Genomic DNA, 25,750 nt, shown 5'->3' with positions numbered 1-25,750 from the left:
AAATCCACCCTCAAGTTCGCCCGCTGCCACCTGACAGACCAGCCTCTGCCCGTATGAGTCCTGGGTCCCCAGAGACTTCCCGGAACCGGAGTTCAGAGCAGTCGGGAGCTTGTGATTCAAAAAGACAGCCGCGTCCTCAGGTGCCACCCCCTTTCCGCGCGCGAGCCGCCGCCGCCACTGCCACCGCCGCCGCCGTACCTCTGCACTCAGCCTCCGCAGCTCCTCTGGCTCTCAGCGTGCTTTTCTTTTCTTCTAGTTGTAGAAATTACACTCAGCCAGCCTTCCTGTTGTTTTGGACGATGTTTGCTCCGTCCTTTGGGATAATTTTCAATTGTTGTGTGGGGCGACTATTTCCCGGTGTTTATCTATGCTGCCATCTTAGTTTCTCTCGGGCCTAGTGCTTATGAAGTGGTGTCGCTATGGAGTCTAATCTTGCGGCCACAGTCAGAGCGGCACTGAAAAAGACCTTTGTTCTTACGTCTTTTCCTTAATCCAGTCATTATTTTAAACTTGAAATCACACATTGCTGATCGACAGGGAAAATCTGTGGATTCTAAATGCAAACTTCATGTGGCGGGGGAGGGTCACCCCCACTGGTACCACTGCTTGAGCGATGTCCACCAGAAGGTGTTGCCAAAAGGGCCTCACACAGACAGTGTCCCCCACTCAGGGGGAAGCTCTGCCGACAGGCTCAAGAAGGCCTTAAGGAGCAGACAGGCTGTTCCTGCCTTTCTCTCTTAATGGCTTTAATTGTGTTTTTCCCAATTTTGATTACAAAGCTCTGGAAATTTTACTTATTCACCATCCCTATCATCATCTTTCCTTCTCCTTTCGTTCTTCTCCTCTTTGTTCTTTGATCCATCTTCATCCCAGAATGGTGGTTGGAGGAGGTGTGTGTGTGTGTGTGTGTGTGTAAGAAAGGGGCGTAGTGGAACTTTCCATTTCCATGTTTTCAAAGCTAATTTGACTTTTGGCAGCTCCCCAATTCTATAAATTAGTTTTTAGAAAGAGAATGAATGATTTGAAAGAGAATGAATGAATTTTATCTAACAATTATTTTTACTAACCATAATTTGTCATCATACTTACTTGCTCATTTGATAAATATATATTATGTTGAAGCTATTGGGTGAGGTACCGGGAATGTAGAGATAAAAACTATAGTCCATATCTTCAGGGGGACTAGTACCACTGTTGGAGCAGAATATACTTCATGTATATGTATACATGGGTCCATACACATGTGTACAATATCTATATCTATATCTATATCTGAAATAAGTCATATATCCTATATTTCCTCTTGAGGTATCTTCGGGACTAGTGTGGTAGGTGATATGGCAGAAATAATCTGAGGGTGCTACTGAAGTGCACCGGAAAGGCAGGTTACCCAGAATGCGGCATGAGGGAAAAGCTAGAGGAGATTTCCTGGGGGGAGAAAATGCCCGAGTGGAACTGTAAAGAATAGGCAGAGGCTAATGGTCAAGTTGACAGCGTAGAAAAACTCAGTAGTACTCAGCACCGCCCACAACCACATCAAAATCACAACTAAATGGCAGAACAACCGCATTCAGAACTGCCTGAATCTAGCTGAACAGAAGTTCTATAACTAAGGATATAAAGAAGCCACAAACAGACTGGTAAAATGGGCAGAGACCCTATATGGCAGTGATGGCGAACCTATGACACGTGTGTCAGAGGTGACACGTGAACTCATTTTTTTGGTTGATTTTTCTTTGTTAAATGGCATTTAAATATATAAAATAAATATCAAAAATATGTCTTTGTTTTACTATGGTTGCAAATATCAAAAAATTTCTATAACTGACACGGCACCAGAGTTAAGTTAGGGTTTTTCAAAATGCTGACACGCTGAGCTCAAAAGGTTCGCCATCACTGCTATGTGGGCTGGTCCCATATCCATGTGTAGCAGTTAAAAACCGAGAGGGATATCTCATCTGCTGAGGTCCCCCCGAGAAGTGAAGGTCTCAGCCCTATACCAGGCCCCCCAGCCCAGGGTTCCAGTGCCAGGGAGAGAAGTCCCCATAACCTCTGGCTGTGAAAACCAGCAGAAATTGTGGCTGGTGAGACAGAGTGCTGCCGGAGTCCCAGGCATTCCTCTTAAAGGGCCTGGGCAGGGACTTACTCGGACTCACTTGCTTAGAACTCCAGCACTGGGCAGCAGCTCAGAAGGCAACTTGGACATATAGGGAGGAAATGAATTGTCTGGCAACAGGGCCAGGGGTGAAGGGGCAGCTTTCTCCCACACAAAAGTGCTGGCACAGGCCATTTTTCTTTGGCTGAGTGACCACCACAGAGCTGGGAGGCAGGCACCATATCTGAGTCTCCATCAACATGGTAAACACCGTTTGCTCCACCCTACTGACTTCCTGAGACCCTACATACCCCACCCAACTTTTGGGCCCACCTCAACCCTTTCAGTGGCTTTTCCATACAAATGACCTGTCTTGGCTCATGCTGCCAATTTTCCTAAAATCTCTCAAACAAACAGCATCTGGCCCTGGCATGCCCTATACCTGTTGCTAAGTGGCTCCTAGCCTGGCACTAGTGGCAGCTGGCCTTGGTTTGTAGCTTGGCCTTTTCCAGGCACTTCCAAACACCCTCCTGGCTTCTGGCAGACCCAACCTCTGGGCTCTGGAGGCCCCACCCATCTGGCAACTAGGGGCTCTGCCCTACGGAGGTCAGGGAAAAAACCTGGGACAGACTCAGTGGTGTGGCTCTGGGGTGGGGACCACACCCACCATTATCTCTGATGCCTGACTTACATCTCCCCCTCAAGGGAGATCCACTAGCCCCATCCTCCTGATTCCATCAGAGGCTCTTTCAATGAATGAGCCTAACAAGCAGCTGGCAGGCAGAGGCAGGTGGAGGTGGATCCTGGGGTGCCCCAGGATTTTTGCTGACCTGCCCTGGGCCTGGTGCTGGTACAGTTTGGTCCTTCCCGTACCCACCCAAGCCCAGCAGAGGCAGCCACAAACTGTGGATTGCTTGTAGCTTCAAATAGGTTTACAAGGCAGAACCAACAAACCAAGTACCCAGCTTCAGACAACAACAGAACAGAACCCAATAAACTTCACAAACATCAGGTTCAAAGAGAGATCTCAGCAGGCACTAAACTGTGCTGCGGCGAATTCCGCCTTTTTCTTTTCTGTTTTCTTTTTCTGTTTTTTGGTCAACACCTGCAAAAGAGCTTGCACACTGTGGTTGGATTTGAGCCTCACAGTAAGCCAGCCTGAGGGTTGATCCCAGACACAAACAGGCCAATAGAAACCAAGACTAAATTACAACAGGAGGGCCCACATAACCCACACAAGGGACATTCCTAGAGCACCCAGCTCAGGAGACCAAGGAGACCGCACCACCGAGTCCCACAGGACACCTACCACGTAAGGGCATCCCATGAAGACTGGGAGTCACAGCAGATCTATGTAATATATAGGAACAAATACAAAGAGGCAGCCAAAATGGGAAGACAAATAGACCCCAAATAAAAGAACATGAGAACTCCCCAGAAAAAGAGCTAAATGAAATGAAGCCAACTCATTTATCAGACATGGAGTTCAAAGTAATGGTTATAAGGATGCTCGAAGAACTTAGTGAGAACTACAACAGCATGGAAAAAGACATAGAAAGCATCATATGAAATGAAGAACACAATATCTGACATCAAAGATACACTGAAAGGAATAAACAGTGGATTGGATGAAGCAGAGGATTGAATGGAAGAAAAGGTAAAAACAAAAAACACCCCATTCAATCAGAGCAGCAAAAAGAATGAGGATAGGCCCTATCCAGTGTTTCTAAGTGGTTAGAGCATTGGCCCACACACCAAAGGGTTTGATTCCCAGTCAAGGGCACAGAAAAAAATCATAGGTTGAGAGATGGATAAGGTGTGCTTTAGCTATCTTGTACCAGATTACAGAGTCGACTATGAACATTTCTTTCTAATTCTTGTTTAGTGACTCTACCTTGGTAGCTTGAAATTGGCTTGATGAGGTATTTCTACCATGGAAATTTGTGAACACTACAAATCAGGGGCTTATGATTCCTCTTCCCCCCTGTTAAACATTTATTAGCAGACTGCTAGGTGTGAGGAGGACCAAGAAACAGCCAGGGCCAAGGAAAGAAATTCCTTGAATATCATACTACTAGTAGCCCTGCGCATGAATCTGTGCTCCAGTAGCTTGCCAGTAGCTCACTGCCACCCTCCAGTAGCTCTCCGCCCGCTGCCCTGCCCTCTTGTAGCTCCCTCCACCACCCCTCATAGCTTGCTGCACTGGCCCCATCCTGTAGCTCTCCGCTGCCCACTTGTAGCTCGCTGCCCCACCCTCCTGCTGATCCGTGATCCAGTTGTTACGTGGTTGATCGTTATGCTTCATGGCGTAATGACCATTTGCATATTACATCTTTATTATACAGGACTAGTAAAGAGTATGGATTTTACTCTGAAACCATTGGTGTGCCCTCAAAGTATGTTAAAGAATACAGTTACACAAATTAATTTGTTTTTGGAAAAGATTACTTACTCCAGCAGCAGCATGGAAACAAATAGATTGGTTGAGGATGAGGATGGAGTCAAGGAGATCTAGTTTTATCTCACTGGCATCATTTTCATTACACTAATAATACAAAACCTGTCTGGAATGGTAACATACAATTTTCTGTTTCTGCTTTGTGTATATGCAGAAGGAGAGGAGAAGTAAAGATTTTTAAACTTCATATTTACTATTAGACCAGGTTTTATCCTGAAGAAGGAATAGAAGCAGACTAAATGAGAAGGTTGAGGTAGGCTGGATGGTTCTTTGGAAGCATTAAGTTTCTTGATTAAATAGGTGTTCTTAGTTGCACCCAAACCTGCAGCTGGATAAGGTGCTTAAGAAAGTCTGAAATAAGGCTGTTACACAGAATGTCAACATGGGTTAATGAATGAGAGAGGTTATGTAAACCATTACTTAATCCCGACTGAGGGTTTCTTGAGCCACTGGGGAACTGGGTTGAGGTTGATAGGCAAGAGCAAAGTTAGAAGGAAACAGAGCATTAAACAAATAATAGTTCAGTTTAACTTGTGATTTATCCAGAGTTTAGAATGAAAGTTATAAAATGAAAGACTTGCTCGTAGCAAAAGAGGTAGAATAAAACTATATCAATATTGCTATTAAAATAACTGCCTGGTCACTCACTGGAACAGAGATTTTATTACAAATTGGCAGAGAAAATAGAAAATTTGTCTATTTCTTAACTAGTTCTAGCATACAAAGTATTAAGTAAAGTACTGGGAGTTTGTCATAATAGCTGGTTCCAAGGTCTCAGAAAATTCTGTAAAGCTCACACAAATACTGAATTACTATCCTATATAATAAAAGGCTAATATGCAAATTGACTGAATGGCGGAACAACTGAACAACCGGTCGCTATGATGTACGCTGACCACCAGGGGGAACACACGGAACATGGTGGGTGTTGGCTGCAGTGGGATGGTGGAGCAGGTGAGCCAGAGCACCAGACCAAGGCGGGGTGCAAGTGCCTGTTATAGGAGTGAGCCTCTGGTTGTTACTGAAAATTCTTTGCTCCTGTACGCCATGGTCCTGCCTGGCGCTCGCACCCGCTGCTGGCGCCCCGCACGGGTCCCAATTGCTCGGCGCCATCAGGAGTGGGTCTCGGTCCATTTTCTGTGCCCCCACCCGGCCCCTCCTGCTGTGGCCCCCGGTTCTCTGTTTGCCAGCAGCCCCGCTTCCTCCACTGCCACTCCCATGCACTGACAACGCCGGCCCTGCTCACACCTTCCGACAGCACAGAATGATTGGGGCCAGCACCAGCAGCAGGTGCGAGCAGGGCTGGCACCATCAGTGGGTGGAAGTGGTGGCTTTTGCCCCGATCGCCCCTCAGGAGCAGGGGGAGGTGGAGAAGCCCTCAGGGGCAGTAGGGGCTGGCAGCCACCACTCACCATTCTGCAAACACTGACGTCCTTAATATTGGGCCAGTAACAGAACTGATCTTGTGCTTTGTCTGCCAATTCTATGTGAAATCAAGAACTTTCTATGTCTCTTCTGAAATGAGAGTGAGTTTAGTTGAGAATAAGAAACACCACCCATTTCTTTTCATTTCAGGTCTAGAAACACCCAAAGTAACTAGAAATATTTAAATTAGAAATATTTCTTGATTACTCTTTATTAATGCAGTTACGGAGTCCTGTTTACCATGATGTTGGAGCCATAAACAAGTTTACATTTAATGAATCATCAGATGTATTCTATTCTATTATAAATTCCTCATCTTTATTCATTTAAATCAGCTCCTCAAGTACCAGAATCACATAATTTGACCTCATATTCACCTTTATTATTGCACTTTAGAACATCTCCAGAGTCTTATACCTTCTCATATTAGTAAATATATGAAAAAATAACCTCACCTCCTTATTATATACTTTGAAGTTTTATATAACTCTTACACACACTGTATTCTTATAAACAATCTCTTACATCCAAGATTTTGGACACCTTACTGGAAAATAAACAGACCTTTGTCTGTATTTATAGCCTTCAGCAAGGGGCTAGCTAGCCAGTGACCTCTCTGACTTACAGGCACGGGAATAAACCTTGAAGATTAAACACCCCCCATTCCCTCATCTTTTCCCTTGGCAAACTCCACTTCTTTCTTGGCCAAACAAAAGTAAACAAAGCAAATACAGGAGTTAAATATTTCCTTTGATTCCTCAGCCTTTTTTTTTTTTTTAAAGCTTTGTGGCTTGTGGAGATGACAAAAACAATGCCTTTTATGACCGTCATAAAAACACATTTGTAGAGTTTATCAAGAACTTTTATTCAAATACTTTAGCAATTCAGATGGTCTCTGTTTGCTGTGTAAATATATAGATTTCTTTTGGAAGACAAATTTTTTTTTTTTGTCAAGTAAAAGAAACACTGTTGTCTATGGTCATAGGCTTAGGTATAAAGAAGCATAACAAACTGCCTTGCCTCTAAGACCTTACACTTAATTAAATATTTGCATGATTAAATATATATGAATATATATATATATATATATATATACATGATTAAAATGAGAAAGGCACAATGTGTCTGCAGCTAGAGATTCGTTAGAACAACATAACCATGGCACACACTAGAGAGAATGCCTTTATACATTCAGTAGGTGTTCGTGACATCCTCCAGTCCCTGGGACACTTGTCTCCCACGTGACCCTCTAGGCTACATGATTCACATGAGAAGGAAATCCTCTAAAATGGATTCAGTTGTGCAGAGCACAGTGCACAGAGGCGGAAAGAGAATATGTCTGGGGCCCACCTCAGCATCACATTCCCTTGAATTCGGTGAACTTTTATAATTTTGATAATTTCAAAAGAGCTTATTTTTTGTTCTCAGGATCTTATAGTTCACTTTGTCATAGACTTACTGGTAGGTAACAGGATAATCCCTTCCACCCCCAAGAAACACAGGTTCTTCTGACAAATAGGGTCCCAATGTTAGCCACAGAAGAAAGGAAGGCGGCGGGGAGGGGGGGATAAGAGAAAAATAACTTGGACTGACATAAGAAATATCTATTTTCAAAGAAGCCGATAAGAGAGGCAGGAGAACACACACTACCTAAATTATGCCCGCAGCTTCTAGAATTATTTTCTTCACACTAAAAATCACTTAATGAAAAGTAATTTAACCATTTAGAAATCAAAGAAAAGACAGTTTGTTTATAGTAAAATAGAACTGTTAAAAATGTTAAATTCTCCAACATAGTTCTACTTGTGATATATTATGTGTAAGTATAAAGTAATATGCACTCATGACTAGAAAAGCTGAATAGCCCTGTCTGGTTTGGCTCAGTGGATAGAGCATCGGCCTGTGGACTGAAGGGTCCCAGGTTTTATTTGGGTCAAGGGCATGTACCCTGGTTGTGGGCACATCCCCAGTAGAGGGTGTGCAGGAGGCAGCTCATTGATGTTTCTCTCTCATCGATGTTTCTAACTCTTTATCCCTCTCCCTTCCTCTCTGTAAAAAATCAATAAAATATGGTAAAAGAAATAAAGCTGGATAAATGAAGCAACATGTAGTTAACACCTAAAGCTTGTGAAATAGGCAAGCATTATTAGTTTACTAGGGGCCCGGTGCACGAAATTCGTGCACTGGGTGTGTGTGTGTGTGGGGGGGGGGGGTGTCCCTCAACCCAGCCTGCCCCCTCTCACATACTGGGAGCCCTCAGGCATTGACCCCCATCACCCTCCAATCGCAGGATCGGCCCCTTGCGCAGGCCTGACGCCTCTGACAGAGGCGTCAGGCCTGGGCAGGGGACCCCCAGACCCCTCTGATTGCTGGCTCTGCCCCTTGCCCAGGCCTGATGCCTCGGCCAGAGGCGTAGACCCCCATCACCCTCCAATCGCCTGATCGGCCCCTTGCCCAGGCCTGACGCCTCCGCCAGAGGTGTCAGGCTTGGACAGGGGACCCCCATCTCCCCCCGATCACTGGCTCTGGCCCCCTCCCAGGCCTGAGGCCTCTGGCCCAGGAATCATGCCTGGGCAGGGGACCCCCATCTCCCTCTGATCGCTTGCTCCACCCCCCGCCCAAGCCTGACGCCTCTGACCCAGGCTTCAGGCCTGGGCAAGGGGACCATCATATACCCCCAATCCCCGGCTCCGCCCCCCACCCAGGCCTGATGCCTCGGCCAGAGGAGTTGACCCTCATCACCCTCCGATCACCAATCACTGGATCGGCCCCTTGACCAGGCCTGAGGCCTCCGGCAGAGGTGTCAGGCCTGGGCAGGGGACCCCCAACCCCCCGTGGTTGCAGGCTCCGCCCCTACCCAGGCCTAATGCCTCTGGCCTAGGCGTCCGGCCCAGGCAGCGGGGACCTGCAGTGGCAGCGGGGACCCGCAGCTGCAGTGACCCCGCGATCGTGGGCTCCGCTTTAGACCCAGGCAAGGGACCCCTAGCTCCCGGGACTGCCAGCTTCGACCGTGCCCAGCTCCCATCGCTGGCTCCACCCCTACTTCCTGCTATCACTGGCCAGGGCGGCAAAGGCGCCTGATTCTCCGATCATGGCTGGGGGGCAGGGCAAAGGTGGCCCCAGGGCCCCAGGGCCGCCTTTGCCTTGCCCCCCACCTCTTAGCTCCCCCCTGGGTTTCAGATCACTGTCAGTGGCAGGGGGCTTCTTCCTGCTTTCCCTTTCGCCTCCCTGCATTGTGCCTACATATGCAAATTAACCGCCATCTTGTTGGCAGTTAACTGCCAATCTTAGTTGGCAGTTAATTTGCATATAGCCCTGATTAGCCAATGAAAAGGGTATCGTCGTACGCCAATTACCATTTTTCTCTTTTATTAGTGTAGATTAAATACTGGCTATGGACTTGCCCATGTTCTAAAAATATGTTGTTTTTTCCTAAAATTTTGAGCTTCATATAAGTTACCTTTTAGCCTTATGCAAAGTTAATTTTCACCTCTTCAGGGTGGCCTATTGTGACTATATTACCAAATTAACATATTCTTCCTTACTTGCATTCACAGGTATTCCCCTCACACTGCATTTCATAAATCATCATGATGTATTTGTTTATTGGGGTGACTGATCACTTACAGTAATCTCCTACCCTAATCTGTTTGCTTCATAAAGACAAGAACCATGCCTATCTCATTCACCAAATACCAACAGGGTTAGGCACTCAATAAATATCTGTTGAATTTCTTGTTGAATCTTGGTTGTGTGATTAAATCCTTTCCTCTGTCTCTTGTTTGAAAACAATGATTATAAACTTTTGGTCATTTTATGCACTAAATAAGATGGTTAGGCTTCTAGCATTTGGTTTAAACTAACAAGATGAAAAAACAAGACTATAATATAATTAGCTTAAAATAAATGGAAAATATTGCACATTTTATTGTCAATATAATTCTTAAAGACACTCAGTTTTGCTATTGACTGCCACTGCATTAGTGTGTGTAATCTGCTTAGTGCATTAGCACTAAATACTACTGATTCATTTGGCTAAATGACTAATTTAATCTTTGCATTTATTCCTATTTCCTGAACAGCAATTCACCTATAGTTTAGTTAGTAGATTAGTTTCTAGATGAAAGTGTTAATAGGATTAAAAAAATCTGAACTATTTTATTTTTTATCTTTATTGTTGAAATTATTACAGATGACCCTCCTTTCTTCCCCCTTTGCCCATCTCCACCTGGTTCCCACCCCACTCCAGGCCTTCAATGAACTATTGGCTGTGACTATGGGCAAGTGTCAATACGATTTTAAATTTAAAATGTCATTAGAAAATTTAATGTCATACAGATTTACACTTTTCTGATACATAGACACAAATTCTAGCAAATTATGAATAATACATGTATTTTGAAATGACAACTCAGCAAACTTAATTTTCATAAATTCAGTTATAGAAAAGAAAGCTTTACAAATCAAAACTGACCTCAATTTACCCCTTTTATCTAGAACACAATTTGAAATATCACCTACCATTTTATTGTCCTCTGATTAATACACATTTTGGTGATTTACCCAAATAAGACAACTAATGTCAGACTTTAGTTTGAATTCACAAAAATATTTATTCTATTCATAAACTGTTTTCCCCTACATGTGAACATCAAGAATGTTTACAACAGCCTTTATTCTATGATAGCGTGCATTTGTAAGACATTTTTCTGTCCTCGTGCTGAAACACTAGAGACTATTTTTGAAGGAGAGAAGGTGGACAAACTTCATCTGCTCCAATGTTACCCAAGGTCTAGGGCAGTGGTCAGCAAACCGCGGCTCGCAAGCCACATGCGACTCTGGACCCTTGAGTGTGGCTCTTCCTCAAAATACCACGTGCGGGTGTGCACGTACAGTGCGAAGTTGACTTAAAACTTTAAAGTTTATTAAGTTAATTTTAGGGAACGTTGTGGAGTGAAAGAAGATGTAGTGTCAAGGATTGAGAAAGGTGTGTTGAGATGGTTTGGACATATAGAGAGGATGAACGAAAGGAGATAGACAAAATAAGTATACAAGAGGAGTGTGGATGGGAGAGTTGGAAGGGGTCGACTTCAGCGAATGTACCTTAATCAGACTGAGGATGTTTTTAGCAAAGGCCAGCTTAGGAGTACCCTAATTAAGTTAATAACAATGTACCTACCTATATAGTTTAAGTTTAAAAAATTTGGCTCTCAAAAGAAATTTCAATCGTTATACTGTTGATATTTGGCTCTGTTGACTAATGAGTTTGCTGACCACTGGTCTAGGGTGACATGTACTATGTCTCTTCCCAGGATAGGAAGTCAACACTACTGGGCAAGTAATTCACATGCAAAGGAAACCTGCCTGGAATATGTTAGCTGGAAAAAATATATAATTAGCAGACTGGAATGTATCCAGCTGGGATCCTAGAATCATCACATTCACTATTATTAAAAAAAAAAATCAGGGGGAGTTTTACTTCAAGAATAGCTGAACCATTGGTTTTATTTCCCTCATAAATGAGCCCTTGACAGCCCTCCCTGGCTACTGGAGACGTGGCTTGCAGCACATATCTGGGCCCTGAGTCATTCTGGACTCCGTGTGCCCACTGACTCAGTATCTGTGCCCATCCATGAGTAAGCAACGGCAAAAATTCCGTTGGCTTTTCTATCCAAATTCTGATAGATGCCCATTTTTTTAAATTAGAATGAAGAGATAAGGAGGCAGAGTAGGGTGGCCATTGTTAAGAGAGAGTTCTGAAGTATTCTTAGCTAAAAAATCCATTATTACTCAAGGAGGTTAATATTCTCATAAAAATGCCAGATCCCACATGCTTTCAGAAGTCTAATCATGTGGTCGCATTGCAATAAAAATATCACATATTCGATCTGTGTCTTCAAAGTTTTATTAACATGTCAGCATTTCAAACACCAACTCTAAGATTTTTTTTTGTATGAACTCATTGTTTGCTACACTGATTTTACCAAGTGAATCTTCATGTAGAGACCAACTACTTAAATAAAACACAGATCATACCTCCTGCTTTAAAAGACATTAAGAAGAATGAAGAATTCATTTTATGTATATGGCATAGTTAAATTTTAATTGCTCATACAGGGGAAACACTATCAATCACATTATGAGTCAATATGATTCACAGATAAAGCCTACCTACATTTTTAGTGAGTTTCCTGCTTTTCTTTGCTGTTAGCTTATAAAAACACTAGTGGCCCAGTGCACCCTCTTGCAATCCGGGACCACTGGCTCCTAACCGCTCACCTGCCTGCCTGCCTGACTGCCCATAACTACTCTGCCTGCCGGCCTACTTGCCCCCAACTGCCCCCGCTGCTGGCCTGATCGCCCCCCAACTTCTTCCCCCCCACGCCGGCCTGCTCGCTCCCAACTGCCCCCCACTGCCAGCCTGCTCACCTCCAACTGCCCCCCCCCTCCTGGCCTGATCACCCCTAACTGCCTCTGCCTCGACCCTGCCACTATGGCTTTGTCCAGAAGGACATCTGGAAGGTCTTCTGGTCTAATTAGCATATTACCTTTTTATTAGTATAGATCATACCTTTGCTTTTTCATTCTTTCCTAGGGTAGGCCTGTGAATAAGCTATGAAATGGTTTAAAGACTACTTAGGAGGAAAAGAGAAAAAAGCAGAGGCATCAGTGGTTCACTCAGTGATGCATTTTCTAATACCCAGGGTGTGCCCAGTGATCTCAGAGAGTGTTACAAAACTCTGGAAAGAACATAATTTAAAATTCTTTTTAAAAAAATAATGCAATATGCTACTTTTCATAGGAGGGTAGCATGGAAAGTTCAAGTAAGTAGGTTAGGGAGCAGTGACTCCCTAAGCCTGGCAGAGAGTAAAGAAGAGTTCACAAAAGGAGAGGAATCAAGTCCAATGAATGAATTTCTACTTAGAATTTTTTTAAAAGTATATTGAATCCTTATACCTCAAGAATTTTCTTCCTTGCAAGGTTTTGCTTTGGTAGCTAAGCTATTACATTTGGCATCTCCAAGATATTTAGTGTCTAGAATAAAGAATCCTCAATAACATTTTTCATATAGGATAACATCCTCTCATTTCGGAGCACAAGAAGAAAAAAAAACCTGAAATCGAACTTCACATTTTTCATCCCTAATACAAACTGCATTTTCTGGAGATACTGGATTGCTTAAATAAGGCATGTCAAAACCAGTATAATTACATGGATGTTATTTGCAACATTGATTCCATCTTCTCTGTTCAAATGTTTGGGTGTGGGAGATTATAGATATAGGGCCCATAAAGGGTTATACATCTTTGTTTATTTTATTAAATATTATGAGACATGTCCTGAGGATGACAGATCAATAATGGTACTTGTGGTTTCCTGATAGAAGGCTGCAATTATTTTCTTCCATTACAATTTAAATGTAACCCAATTTTACTCATCTATCATCTTTGTATAATAGTAATAAAGAAACATCACTGTGTGTGTTTCTGCCTATTCCTATTGTTCCTTGTTTGCATCTTGTTTTGATTTTGTTTTCATACAAAATTGTTCTAATCACTTTGCTGTCTTCCTTTGATGGTTCTGAGCGGTGACCCTTTAACTTTGCCACTCTTTCAGAGGGAGATGGAAAATTACTACTTTAAGTTCCCTTTATTTTGGGAAGCAGTTGGCTACTTTTTGCACTTGAGTATAAATGATAATTACAAACAAGAAAGCTTGATAAAAACAACCTGTGAGTTTAAGTTTTTCTAAAACTCATTATCTGCAAGTTCTTTAATGCACAGTATAACTTAAATTACATAAGCAGAGTATATTATAGTGCTTGGAAGTGAAAGTTGGGGAGCAAGCAGTAGACTTTATACCTTCTAGCTCGACTATAGTACATTTCTGATTCAACTATCTCTGTTTCCATCCCCAAAACACCACCAATTCCCACCACTCCTTTTTTTTCTTTCTGTTGAGTTATAAGAAGGACTTGCACAAATTAAACATTATGGAGGTGGGTCACTCATAACAGGTTGGTACAGAAGAGAAAGACCCTCATGATCAATAAAATCAGAGTGTGCCTCTTCCAAACACAATTCAATAATTGGAATCTGCCTTTCTTCATATAAGTATTTCTTACAATAATAGCTGTTATTTATTATGTGCAATGAACTAAGTTTAGATCTTTTACAAACATTGTTGCACTTGTCCACACAATAGTCCTGCATGGAAGAAAACAGGTTCAGAGATTTTAATTAATGCTCTCATGGCCAAAGAGAAAACGGTGGGGTACAAATTTGAACCCAGATCTCTTTGACTTCAGTCTTGTTGCATTAGGCCATGCTGTCTCCAAAGAGCTAAATTATGGTCATCTTATTGTGCCAGGTACCTTATATACATTATCCCAGATTTTCACAAAACCCAGTGAAGTATGTGTTGTTATCTGCATGTTACAAATGAAGAGATCGAGGCACTAAGAAGTTAAGTAATGTGCCCTAACTGGTTTGGATCAGTAGATAGGGCGTCAGACTGTGGACTTGAGGGTCCCAGGTTCGATTCTGGTCAAGGGCATGTACCTTGGTTGCGGGCACATCCCCAGTAGGGGGTGTGCAAGAGGCAGCTGATCAATGTTTCTCTCTCATCGATGTTTCTAACTCTCTACCCCTCTCTCTTCCTCTCTGTAAAAAATCAATAAAATATATCTTAAAAAAAAAAAGAAGTTAAGTAATGTGGCAGAAGTCACCCAGCTTGTAGGCCAGGACTGCTCTTCAGGTGTATCTGGCACCAAATGATGCGTTTTTCACTTAACTGATTAATAACTGGTCATGAAGATGACCAAGAAGTTGACAAAAATATCTGCTGCAAGTCTACCTTTACTCTTTCAAATGGCTTACAGATAGAGCAAAACTTTGATAATGAGATTGCACAAAAAACAGTGTGATATGATGATTGCACTTTGTGGGTGAGAGAATCCTTTTTAATTTCAACTTAGATTAAGTTAAAAATGTTTCCAAACGTATTATTTACTTCTCTTAGTAAGTATACTATAATTTCAGAAACAGGATCTTTGCTGATTTGGGGATTTAAAAAATTCGTTTATTCAATCTTCTCATTTGTAGGAGACTGGGCCAACGTGTACTGATTCTATTTTTTCCTGGAATAATTGTCATGTTAACAAATCCTCTATATGATACTGTTGGAGATACCAGTTAATATGCTTAAAACTAACTAAATTTTTAATACTATTTGTCCCACCTAGACTGTAAGTCTTTTTTTCTACCCAAATTTGGGGCTTTACAAGTCTCCATATTACAGGGCATTTTTTCAATTACTTTATCTTGAATAATAATGTGCAGTTTAGGGACTATGCATTAGTCTAAAACAACTTCAATCAATTCTAAGGAGGTTAAGATATTTGACATTTGTGGGTGTATAATTTCATAAATCTAAGTGTTGGAAGTCACTGTAAACAAACCCTTTACGAATCACTTTCAAATGTGACACAGAAAATGGTTACATTATGAAGATAGGACTATGTTCTTAGAGAACAACTGATAAAATAACACTAATATTGCATGAATGGGATATTTGTGGCTTGAGATAAGTTTCCAGAAACAGCCTCATATGTGAAGCACAGATAACTTAGAGGTGAGAATGATGTGCTCTGCAAACTATTAGATGACTCAAAGAGGGCTTTAGGGATGTCCTCAATATGAGAAGATGTATATAGAGTTTGTATAGCTAGTGTTTCACAAAATGTCAGAGGGGGAAAGCAACTTGAGTGATCTTAAATAAACAAGCCCGGCCTGATAGCCTCCTGGACCCCTACATTTAGGAGACCCTTCCCTAGCACTCTCTTTGTCTGGTCCTGTAATATAACCCCCCTTTATTTTTATAGTAAACCAGTTTATTTACATAATACACATTTTGCCATGCAGCTTGTGAATTGCACTCCGATGAACAACAAAGAAGACAAGCACTATCTTGCTATTTAAAAATGCCTTATATAGAAAGATAATTGTCTCTTAAATGAGTTAACTACAACCTTATAAATCACTATAGACAATTTAAAACAGCCATGGATAATTTTAAAATGTAAAGTCTGTCAGTAAAGAGCTTTTACATAGGTAAAATTAAAAATTTTAATAAATCCATTAAAACAAAAATAACTTAAATCTACACTATTACAAGGCTCAGATTTGAAGGCAATTTTTAAATAGTTATTCTTTAATGTTAACAATGTCTTAAAATTTTGCCAGTAGTGATGTGCATACAGTAGGTGGTCAATAAATACTGATATACAGAAGTGTTTATAGTTGATAGCAATCCACATTCATTAATTTCTATGTTACGATAAATACATCATAATAAAGATAAGAATGAGAAAGGACAGTTTTCTTACAATATTTAACACTTTCATGAGAAGATGAAATATTTACATGGTATAATTCTTCTTACAGTCAGACCTTTTATATTTGAAAAACAGTCTTAAACACATTATGCTTTTTTATTTACTAATTCAGATGACAAGTACTAAATAATTCATATACTATAACAAAAAATCAGGAATATTTTAAAAAATTAAAATAAAACTTAAGGTTTCAATATGTTTATGAGAAGATTTTATAACCAAAATGGTCCCAGACCTAAAATAAGTAGACTTCTTCATTTTCAAATTAATTGTAAACAGTGTATTTTATTTGGACAAAATGACAAAATATCTACTTAAAAGAAGTAATACCAACTGGCCACTGGTGTGACTCATTGATTGAGCAGTGAACTATGAACAAGGAGGTTGAGGTTGACCCATGAACCAGGAAGTTGAGGTTCAATGGTACTATAAACCATTTCACATGGAGGGAAGCTCAAGGAGGGCCCGACAACCTCAGCATGGCTGTGCTCACACTTGAGGACTGGGCAGAAGCCTCAGAGGAGTTACTGCCACATCTTTCTTTCTTTCTCCCCCGCCGCCCAGTTATAAGACAACGTTTATTTAGAAAGTCACAGAGGTAGAAAAGGTGAGCCAGCTAGGCTGCATGGGCTCAGGAAATAAGTTACAAAGGTAAAAAAAAAAAAAAAAAAAAAAAAAAAAAAAGCCCTTGGAGCTCAGGGGAGAGAAAAGCAAAGAAGAGGGGGAAGGGAAGGGCGGAGATGTGCTCCAGACACAGTGTGCCTAGGAAAGAAGGGGCGAAGGTGAGGGCATGCTCCAGAGGCGGAGAACTGTTTTCCAAAGGCAAGAATTCTAGGTGAGGTCTTAGCGGAGGGTCCCCATAGAATACTCCTCAGCTTTATGCCGATGCACCAAAATGAGATTTATTTTTCTGACTTCATCAGCCCTTGGGTGTGATTGGCACAAATGGCACTAATTGGATTTCTGTTATCTATCTCCCTGAGTAGGGTGATTTGCAGAATCTTTCTTAACATTGTCACCAGAGCACACAACAATCCCTCAATAAAGATCTGATTGATTAGTCATGTTAATAATAAAACTACAATGTGTGTCTATGCACCAAACTTTATGCCAAAAATAAAAACTCAGTTCCAAGCAGTTGTTAGATAGGTCACCTGATGTTTTGCCAAGTAACTTTGCCAGGACAAAATGGAGTCATTTTATTGCTTAGAGTCTCTCCAAACTAGTTTGATCTTGTAAGTCATTTTGTTTTTTTCTGTGAATAAGGGCTCTAGGTATCTCACTCTATGCTGATTATATGCTGATTACTGGAACAATCTGAGGTGTTGTTTTTGCGTGTGGAATGAATGTGTATACAAAACTGAGAACGTGAGTAGTCTCATTCTTGAAATAATTTTGATTTTTAGAAACCAGAGAAGATAAACAGGCAAGTAAATAGAGGAGGTTTGAAAGTATTTATCTTTATGAAATTTGGCCAGTGTAAAAGTTGGCTTCCCTTAGAAGAAGATTATGTTGGCAAGTTTTATCTTGTTTCCCACAAGAATTTCTGTGATGGGAGTGATAATGGTTTCAGGTGTGGCTGGTGCATTTTGGTCATTTTTCCATGGCAATAAAACTGACCTGAATTCCATTCAATAATCCTGCCTTTTTGTTCCCCTTGGAGCACTACGGAAGCCAAAGGGGTAAGATGAAGTTCAGCTGTGTTTTGAGAATTTTAGAATTGATAAATACTTTTAACATGAACAAAATAAATAATAAGATATCAACATACCCTCATAAGTTGTCTCTTTTTAATTTTTAAGAGAACATGATTTAAAAATAGCTCATGTGCTCGAGAGGCCCTGGAGTAGTTCCTACTAGACACTTTTAAACTTGTGTTTCTGAAGCAATTTATAGGATGCAGGACAAGTGTTTCCTCTAGAATGCTACTCATATTACACTTTTATTTCCTAATTCCAGGTTTCCGAAAGTCTTTTTGTTTCCTTTCATTTTTTTCATATTTTCTAGCGAAGGAAAGGGGCAGCCTCATGAGAATCTCATTACTTCTTACAAAGTTTGCAACATATATTACACATCTGCATGGAGAAATAAGTCTTGGTTGGGATATATATGTATGCACATTATGTATATTCACAAGACTGTGGAAGGGGAACGAGAACAGTTATGTCCGTAGTTCACCAAAAGATGAATTCATTTTCTCAGAAGTTTCTAGCTTTATGAAAAACTTACTTAAAGTTCCTATCTGGGAAAGCATCCCAGACATTTCAGCAAGAGTGAGCCAAATGTTTCTGAATTCATATGCCCTTGGTACACCTCAGCAAATTGCTTACTTTTTTTCACCAAGGACATGTTTAATGTTCTTCCTGCTTGCAATTATAACCTTTATTACTTAGATTGAAAACTGTTAGGATGAGATATCCTTTTCTAAAGTCAAACTGTCTTAAGGAAAGCTTATTATCTGTTCATTCAATTACAATAATTAGTGGTTATTATGTTAGGGGCTATAGCAGCCGTGGGCAAACTACGGCCCGCGGGCCGTATCCGGCCCGGTTGAAATGAATAAAACTATTGAAAAAAAAGACCGTGCCCTTTTACGTAATGATGTTTACTTTGAATTTATATTCACACAAACACTCCATCCATGCTTTTGTTCGGCCCTCCGGTCCAGTTTAAGAACCCATTGTGGCCCTTGAGTCAAAAAGTTTGCCCACCCCTGGGCTATAGACAGGTCCATATATTCAAATCTAGGTACAAACAAAAAAAGCTTAAAGTCATAATGAACTCCAAATTTGGTGCTCTTTCTTGGGCATCAAATGATGTGATGACTAGCAGGATAAATCCCCAGGTATATCTGAATCAAAGTAACAAACAATTTTCCTAATCTTTCCTGTGAAAATACCAGTTCATGTAAATATAAATAATCATATATCAAAACTAGTTATATTTATAAATATCAAATACCAACCAGATAAAAAGTGCCAAACTAGAACTTGGTAGAGCACTATATATTTAAATAGGAAGTCCACGACTGATGTCAAGATCCAAAAGAAGGGACTTCTGGTCAAGATGATGGCATAGGTAAATGTGATCTTCATTTCCTCCCACAACCACATAAAACTACAACTAAAATACAGAACAATCATCATCCAGAACTGCCTAAAATCTGGCTGAATGGAAGTCCTACAACTAGAGAAGTAAAGAAGAAGCCACATGGAGATTGGTAGGAGGGGTGAAGAAGCAGAACAGGCTGGTCCCACAATCACATGTGGCAGATAAAAATCAGGAGGGATATGTCCACTGCAGAAGTCCCACCTGAAAAGATCAGGGTCCCAGCGTCATACCAGGCCTCCCATCCCAGGGTTCTACTGCCAAGAAGAAAAGTCCCCATAACTTCTGGCTGTAAAATACCAGCAGGGATTGAGGCTGAGGAAGACCAAGGGCTGCTGGAGTCCCAGGCAGTTCCTTTTAAAGGCCTGTGCACAGACTTACTCCGACTTACTCCCTCAGCACTGGGGCAGAAGCTCAAAAAATCACTAGAGACAAATGGGGAGTCCGTTATCAGGACAAGGGCTGGGGAGGAGTCAGCTTTATCCCAGACAGAAGTGCTGGTAGAGGCCATTGTTTCTTTGATAAGCCCTTCACCCCCACAGGGCTAGTAGGCGGGCTCCATATCTGAGATTCCAACAACCTGGTTCACACTGTTTGCCCTGACCTGGTGTTTCCCTGAGACCCAGCCCCACCAAACTTTGGGGCCTACCCAACTTTGGGGCCCACCCAAGCAGTTTCCAATGGCTTTTCCATATGAATGGCCTGTCTTGGCTCATGCTTCAGATTTTCCTAAAATCTCTCAAACAAGCAGCATTTGGCCTCAGTGTGCCCTGAACCTCGAGCTAAGTAGCCCCAGGCCTGGCACTAGTAGCAGCCAGCATTTTTTCCCAGCATTTGGCCTCACCTGGGCACCTCCAAGTCCAGCAAAATTAGCGGCCATCTGCAGATCACATTGTAGCTTAAGCCAGGTGGCCCCAGAAAGAACACAAGCAGTGACTGATCTTGGTCTGTACCCAGCACATTCAGTGAAAAGTTTCAGACCATGTTAAAGCAACACCCAACCACATGCATAAGTTACACACTCACGGGGTGGACTCAATTGGCACCAGAGGCCCGCTGAAGTAAGTCCTCCTCTGGGTGATGGGCCCCTGCACAGCTGATTCTCCACAGTTGGAAAGTGGTTGTTGGTTGTTGCAGCCAGTCCTTGCAGTTGATTGTCCTGGGGATAAATACCTCCAATTGACATGCCAACAGCAATCTAAGCTCAGCTACAAGAGGAGGGTGTACATAGCCCACACAGAGGGCACACATTTAGTGCCCTGCTTGGGTGATCAAGAAGGCTTGTCACTGGACCCTATAGAATACCTACTACATTAGGCCACTCCACAAGATTTAGATGCTGCCAAAATGAGTATAGACAAAGAAACAAGTCCCAAATGAAAGAACGGAACAAAATTACAGAAAAAGAACTAAACAAAATGGAAGTAAGCAACCTACTAGATGCAGAGTTCAAAACACTGGTTAGAAGGATGCTCAGTGAACTTAGAACTTCAACAGCATAAAAAATGACCTATCAGAAATGAAAGTGACACTAACTGAAATGAAGAATAATTTACAGGGAATCAATAGTACAGTAGATGAAACTGAGAATCAAATTAGCAATTTGGAATATAGTAAGAAAAAAAACAAAAAACACCCACTCAGAGCAAAAAAAAATAAATTAAAAAAATGAAGATAGTGTAAGGAACCTCTGGGACAACTTCAAGAATACCAACATTTGCATCATGGAGGTATCATAAGAAGGGAGAGAGAGCAAGAGATTGAACATGTATTTGAAAAAATAATGACAGCAAACTTCCCTAAGTTGGTGAAGGAAAAGACATACAATACAAGCCCAGGAAGTTCAGAGAGTCCCAAACAAGAGGAACCCAAAGAAAGCCCACCCAGGACCAGGACACATCATAATTAAAATGCCAAAGGTTAACGACAAAGAAAGAAGCAGCAAGAGAAAAGCAGTTAGTTATCACAAGGGAGCTCCTATACTGTCAGCTGATTTCTCAACAGAAACTTTGCAGGCCAGAAGGAATTGGCAAGAAATATTCAAAGTGATGAAAAGCATGGGACTACAACCAAGATTACTCTACCCTAAAAAGCTATCATTTAGAATTGAAGGTCAGATAAAGAGCTTCCAAGCTAAGAAAAAGCTAAAGGAGTTCATCACCACCAAACGAGTATTATGTGAAATGTTAAAGGGACTTTTTTAAGAAGAACCAAAAAGATAAAAATATGAACAATAAAATGGCAAAAAATACATATCTTCCAACAATTGAAACTAAAAAACAAAATAAACACACAAGCAGAACAGAAACATACTCATGGATGTAGAGGACATTTTGGCAGTTGCCAGATGGGAGGGTGTTTGGGGGTATGGGTGAAAAAGGTTAAGGGATTAAGAAGTACAAATTGGTTGTTACAGAACAGTCATGGGGATATAAAGTACAGCATTGGGAATATAGTCAATGATATTTTTAATAGGTATGTATGGTATGTGATTTATTGGGATGATCACTTAGTAAGTTATGTAATGTCTAATCACAGATGTACACCAGAAATCAATATAATAAGGTATGTTAACTCTAATAAAAAAAATTAAAAAAAGAATACAAATGGAAATTAATCATGAACATTCTCAAGGCTATTTTTGGGGGGAAGGGAGAAGTATGATTCAACACTGACCCTAAACTTTTTCTCAGAAAAGCACATGTCATAATGGCATCTCAGAAGCTTGTTTAACCAGACACTAACAGTAAAGGAAACTTACATTTGCACTAGTGAAAGTTAATGTTCAAAAGAAATATATGGGTTTGTTTGTGTATTTTTAAAAAAACACATAGCAAGGATTTGGGGAGCAAGAAAATTTCCTCTCTAGCATCCCAGGTTATTTAGAGAAGTATATTAGCCCTTTGGAATATGTTTTATTTACCAACATTTTGGAAGAGATTTTTGGCTTGTTTTGATCTTAGAATTACATATTTCTTTAAGTAATGCCAAAAATATAGACCATTTATTTGCATATTAGTGAGGAAATGGTGCCTCATAAGTTAAAAGCCTTTTTAAACGTTGTAAAGACTCTACTGAGATCTTAATAATTGTGTTTTATAGAAATTGCTGTTGCGTTAAACTTTGTGTAAATCTGACCAGAACTACTCAAGCTTATATGAGAAATAAATTTAATAATCTGAAGCATTGGCAGATATGCAAACTCAAATTGTAAAAATATATTATTTTTTCTTTTAAATACCACATTGAGTTTTTCTCAAACTGTGATTTTACTTTTAAATGAAGATTTAATTTCTAAATTTTCTTGGAAAGAATATACAAATATTTTGGATTAAGACCATTTACCAAGCACCAAAAAGCCATTGGTGTTCTTTTCTAGGCTGATACCTATTCTGCTTTATACCTCGTCATTTCTAAGTGGGGAATCTGTGTGACTTACCCTATTAAAGCAGTGTTCATGGTTGGGTCCATAAAAATGCTGAAGACATCTCACATTGTTTTTGTTGACGATCCTGTTGAAGAATTCATTGACATACTTGATAGGGAATGCACAGACGGCAGAGCGATTCATTGGTTCAGCAGAATCTGGCTTGCTTTGTGCAAACACTCCATAGAGAATGTCATCATTCAGGTTGGCGCCTATCTGCCTAGCGAGATGGGCCCCAGGCTTACTGACATATGCAGCTTGAAGAATATTAAACACTTCCTCCCTTGGGGATCGCTTTCTTCTCTTTTCCGTGAGAATACACTCCAGAGGCATTTCCATGTAGGAATGCAACCCAGAGTCTACCGAACAGAACCTGATTATTCTTGTGTGAAAAGACTGAGCATTGAGGGTTTCCCGTTGGACTGTCAAGAAGTAAATAAAATGGTTGCTTTCAAAGGCGTGGACATACTTGATGGGGTAAGAATCTCGGAATTCAGGTAGAACATCAATATAGGACTGGTCTGTCAGAAACTTAAAACCATCTTGAGTTTCCTTTAACCTTCTCACCGATATCGAATGCAAAGAATAGTCTGGAGGGTAGGAAGAATTTATGGTATTGCCCACGAAGAAGTTGACGAACCGGCGCTTTTCAGAAATCAGGACCTTGGTTCCCAGGGCACTCACCACACAGTCAGGACACTGGCTGGACTCTTCATCTGTCTGTGGGGAGTACATGCAATGTACCTCGGACTGTATGTCAGCAGTGTTGTAGGCAGGAAGCACGTGCCGCTGGCAGGTCCCCCTGCGAACGCTGCCACAGCTAATGAGCTGATCATCATAGTACGTGTCAACGAGCAGAGCCATGTTGATGTTATCTTTCCAAACGCCACCAGAAACATTGGCTCGGTGGCTGCAATCCTGACATGGGAAACAATCCGGGTGTTCCAGCATGGGCCCCGTCTTGTACTCAGCAACCTTCTGCAGGTCTTTGTCATTTAGAACATACATGTAGTTAATGGCACCGAGGTAAATGTGATGCTTGTGCAAAACCACATTCTGGATGGGCGTTTCCGCAGTGAAGTTGGGAAGCTGATACTTCATGTTCACATTCATCTCAGACTTTACTAGCGCCTCCTTGCACTCCCCGTCACTCTTCTGCACCAAGGTAATGAGAAGCACAAGGATGCCGGGGGTAAGCGCAGTAGGGGCCTTCATGGTGAGTTTATCTGTCAAAACACATACAAGGAGAGAGCAATTTAGTTGTCACTAGAAACAAAGAAGATATGGAAAGAACTATACCAGTTAAGCTATTAGAAACAAAGCTTCCTTACTGAAAATTTTACATCGGGTGAAAACAAAAACTCTAGCTGGTTTCGCATAAAGATGCATTGTGCCATTGGACATGACTCCACATAGTTTAATTTTAGAACTCAAGCCAGAATGAGTAATTTTAGAGAACCATTATGAGATGCAAGCAATGTTCTGTATTAAGAATGATAGTGCGACCAAGTTAGACTCATTCAGCAATGAAGTCAGAAACATAAGAAATTTCGTTCGTCCCCTTTGCTATTTGTTTAATGTGGTTTAATATCGGTGGTTGATGACTAGGTTGATATTCAAAATTTTCAGTCAAGTAAAGGAATTGTGGTTCAGATTCATTTATTCTAGAAATCACAGCAGGCATTGTTTCCTTGGGAGCATGTAGAATTAGTAGGCTAAATTTAGCTTCCTTTTGGAACAAAACAATCATAAATTCTAGAAGCAAATGGTCACATGCTGTTTATAATAGGATTTTGTGTGCAGATGAAAGGTATGGTTCTAATTCAGCTATAGTTGACTTATTGTTTTGGGTAGACAAATGCTTAACTTAATGTAAGATCATGGGAACTTAAAAACAGTAAGCTGAAAATATATAAAATAAAATTAACCTTCAGGACTAAAGTCCTAGAATTATTTCACAGGGAAAAACAGCATATTGTTTATTGGCAACTCAAAAGCTATTTAGTAAAAAGAACATTACTTTAACATTCTGTTTTATGCATATGAATAATATTTTCTACTAGGAAGCAGAGTGGATTTGTGATTCAGTTTTTAAAATTTTTATGTACACAAGTTATAAACATTGCAAATTCTACTTACAATAATTATAGACAGGTCATAGGCTGGAAGGATAGGCATTAGAATGAATAGAAACTAAATAGTCCTTATTTATTTCCCCCTTTTAACGCATAAATCTGACAGACAATGGGAGCATCTAAAACATACAAGATATTATAACGATTCCGAAGTCTAACCCTGGGTCTACAAAAATCAACAGAATTCATGCTTGTACTATGGGAAATGGGAGATGGCCCCTACTCTTCAGTGAACCTACTATGTGATTGAGAGATAACACACATATGCAAATAACTATGATACATGGCATTATAATACCCTGCATAGCACAAACCAAATGCTAAAAGCATCAAGAGAGGGAGGCATGGCCTGTACTTAGGTTACTACGATTATGAGAAATAGCGACAAGTCTGAGTGTTGTAAGGTTCAGAAGAAAAAGGACAAGGTCTGTTTGGCTCATCACTATATCCCAAGTACCTGGCACAGAGTCTAGAACACAGTAGATGTTAAATAAATACACGCTGAATAAAAATTAAGCGATAAGTTCAAAGTCACAGAAAAGGTAAATATAGTAGCCAGAACTAAAATCCAAATATTTTGGACTAAAAAATCAAAGATAATTATACTCTACTAAATTTTATAGGAATTGGGGTTTTATTTAAGACATAATAGCAAGTCTTGAAGGCTTTTGGGCTGCAGAGCCATATAACCCAGGTTTTACTCTAG

General features: G+C 40.8%; 1 protein-coding gene across 2 annotated transcripts in view; it reads right to left on the bottom strand.

Annotated features, from left to right (window-relative positions):
- Positions 1–24,124, bottom strand: part of MET (MET proto-oncogene, receptor tyrosine kinase) — a gene marked incomplete at its 5' end in the record, with an annotated part of 105,072 nt that extends 80,948 nt beyond the window's left edge. For both annotated transcript variants that reach the window (XM_081102365.1, XM_081102366.1), the window contains one exon: positions 22,922–24,124. In XM_081102365.1, the coding sequence (XP_080958491.1) occupies positions 22,922–24,124 (1,203 nt within the window). The remainder of the gene's footprint in view (positions 1–22,921) is intronic.
- Between the last annotated feature and the right edge of the window lie 1,626 nt (positions 24,125–25,750).

The sequence above is a fragment of the Myotis nattereri genome (genome assembly GCF_964212035.1).
Source record: "Myotis nattereri genome assembly, chromosome: 11".
NCBI classification, from domain to species: Eukaryota; Metazoa; Chordata; class Mammalia; order Chiroptera; family Vespertilionidae; genus Myotis; species Myotis nattereri.
This window is presented reverse-complemented; position numbering and strand designations above follow the sequence as displayed.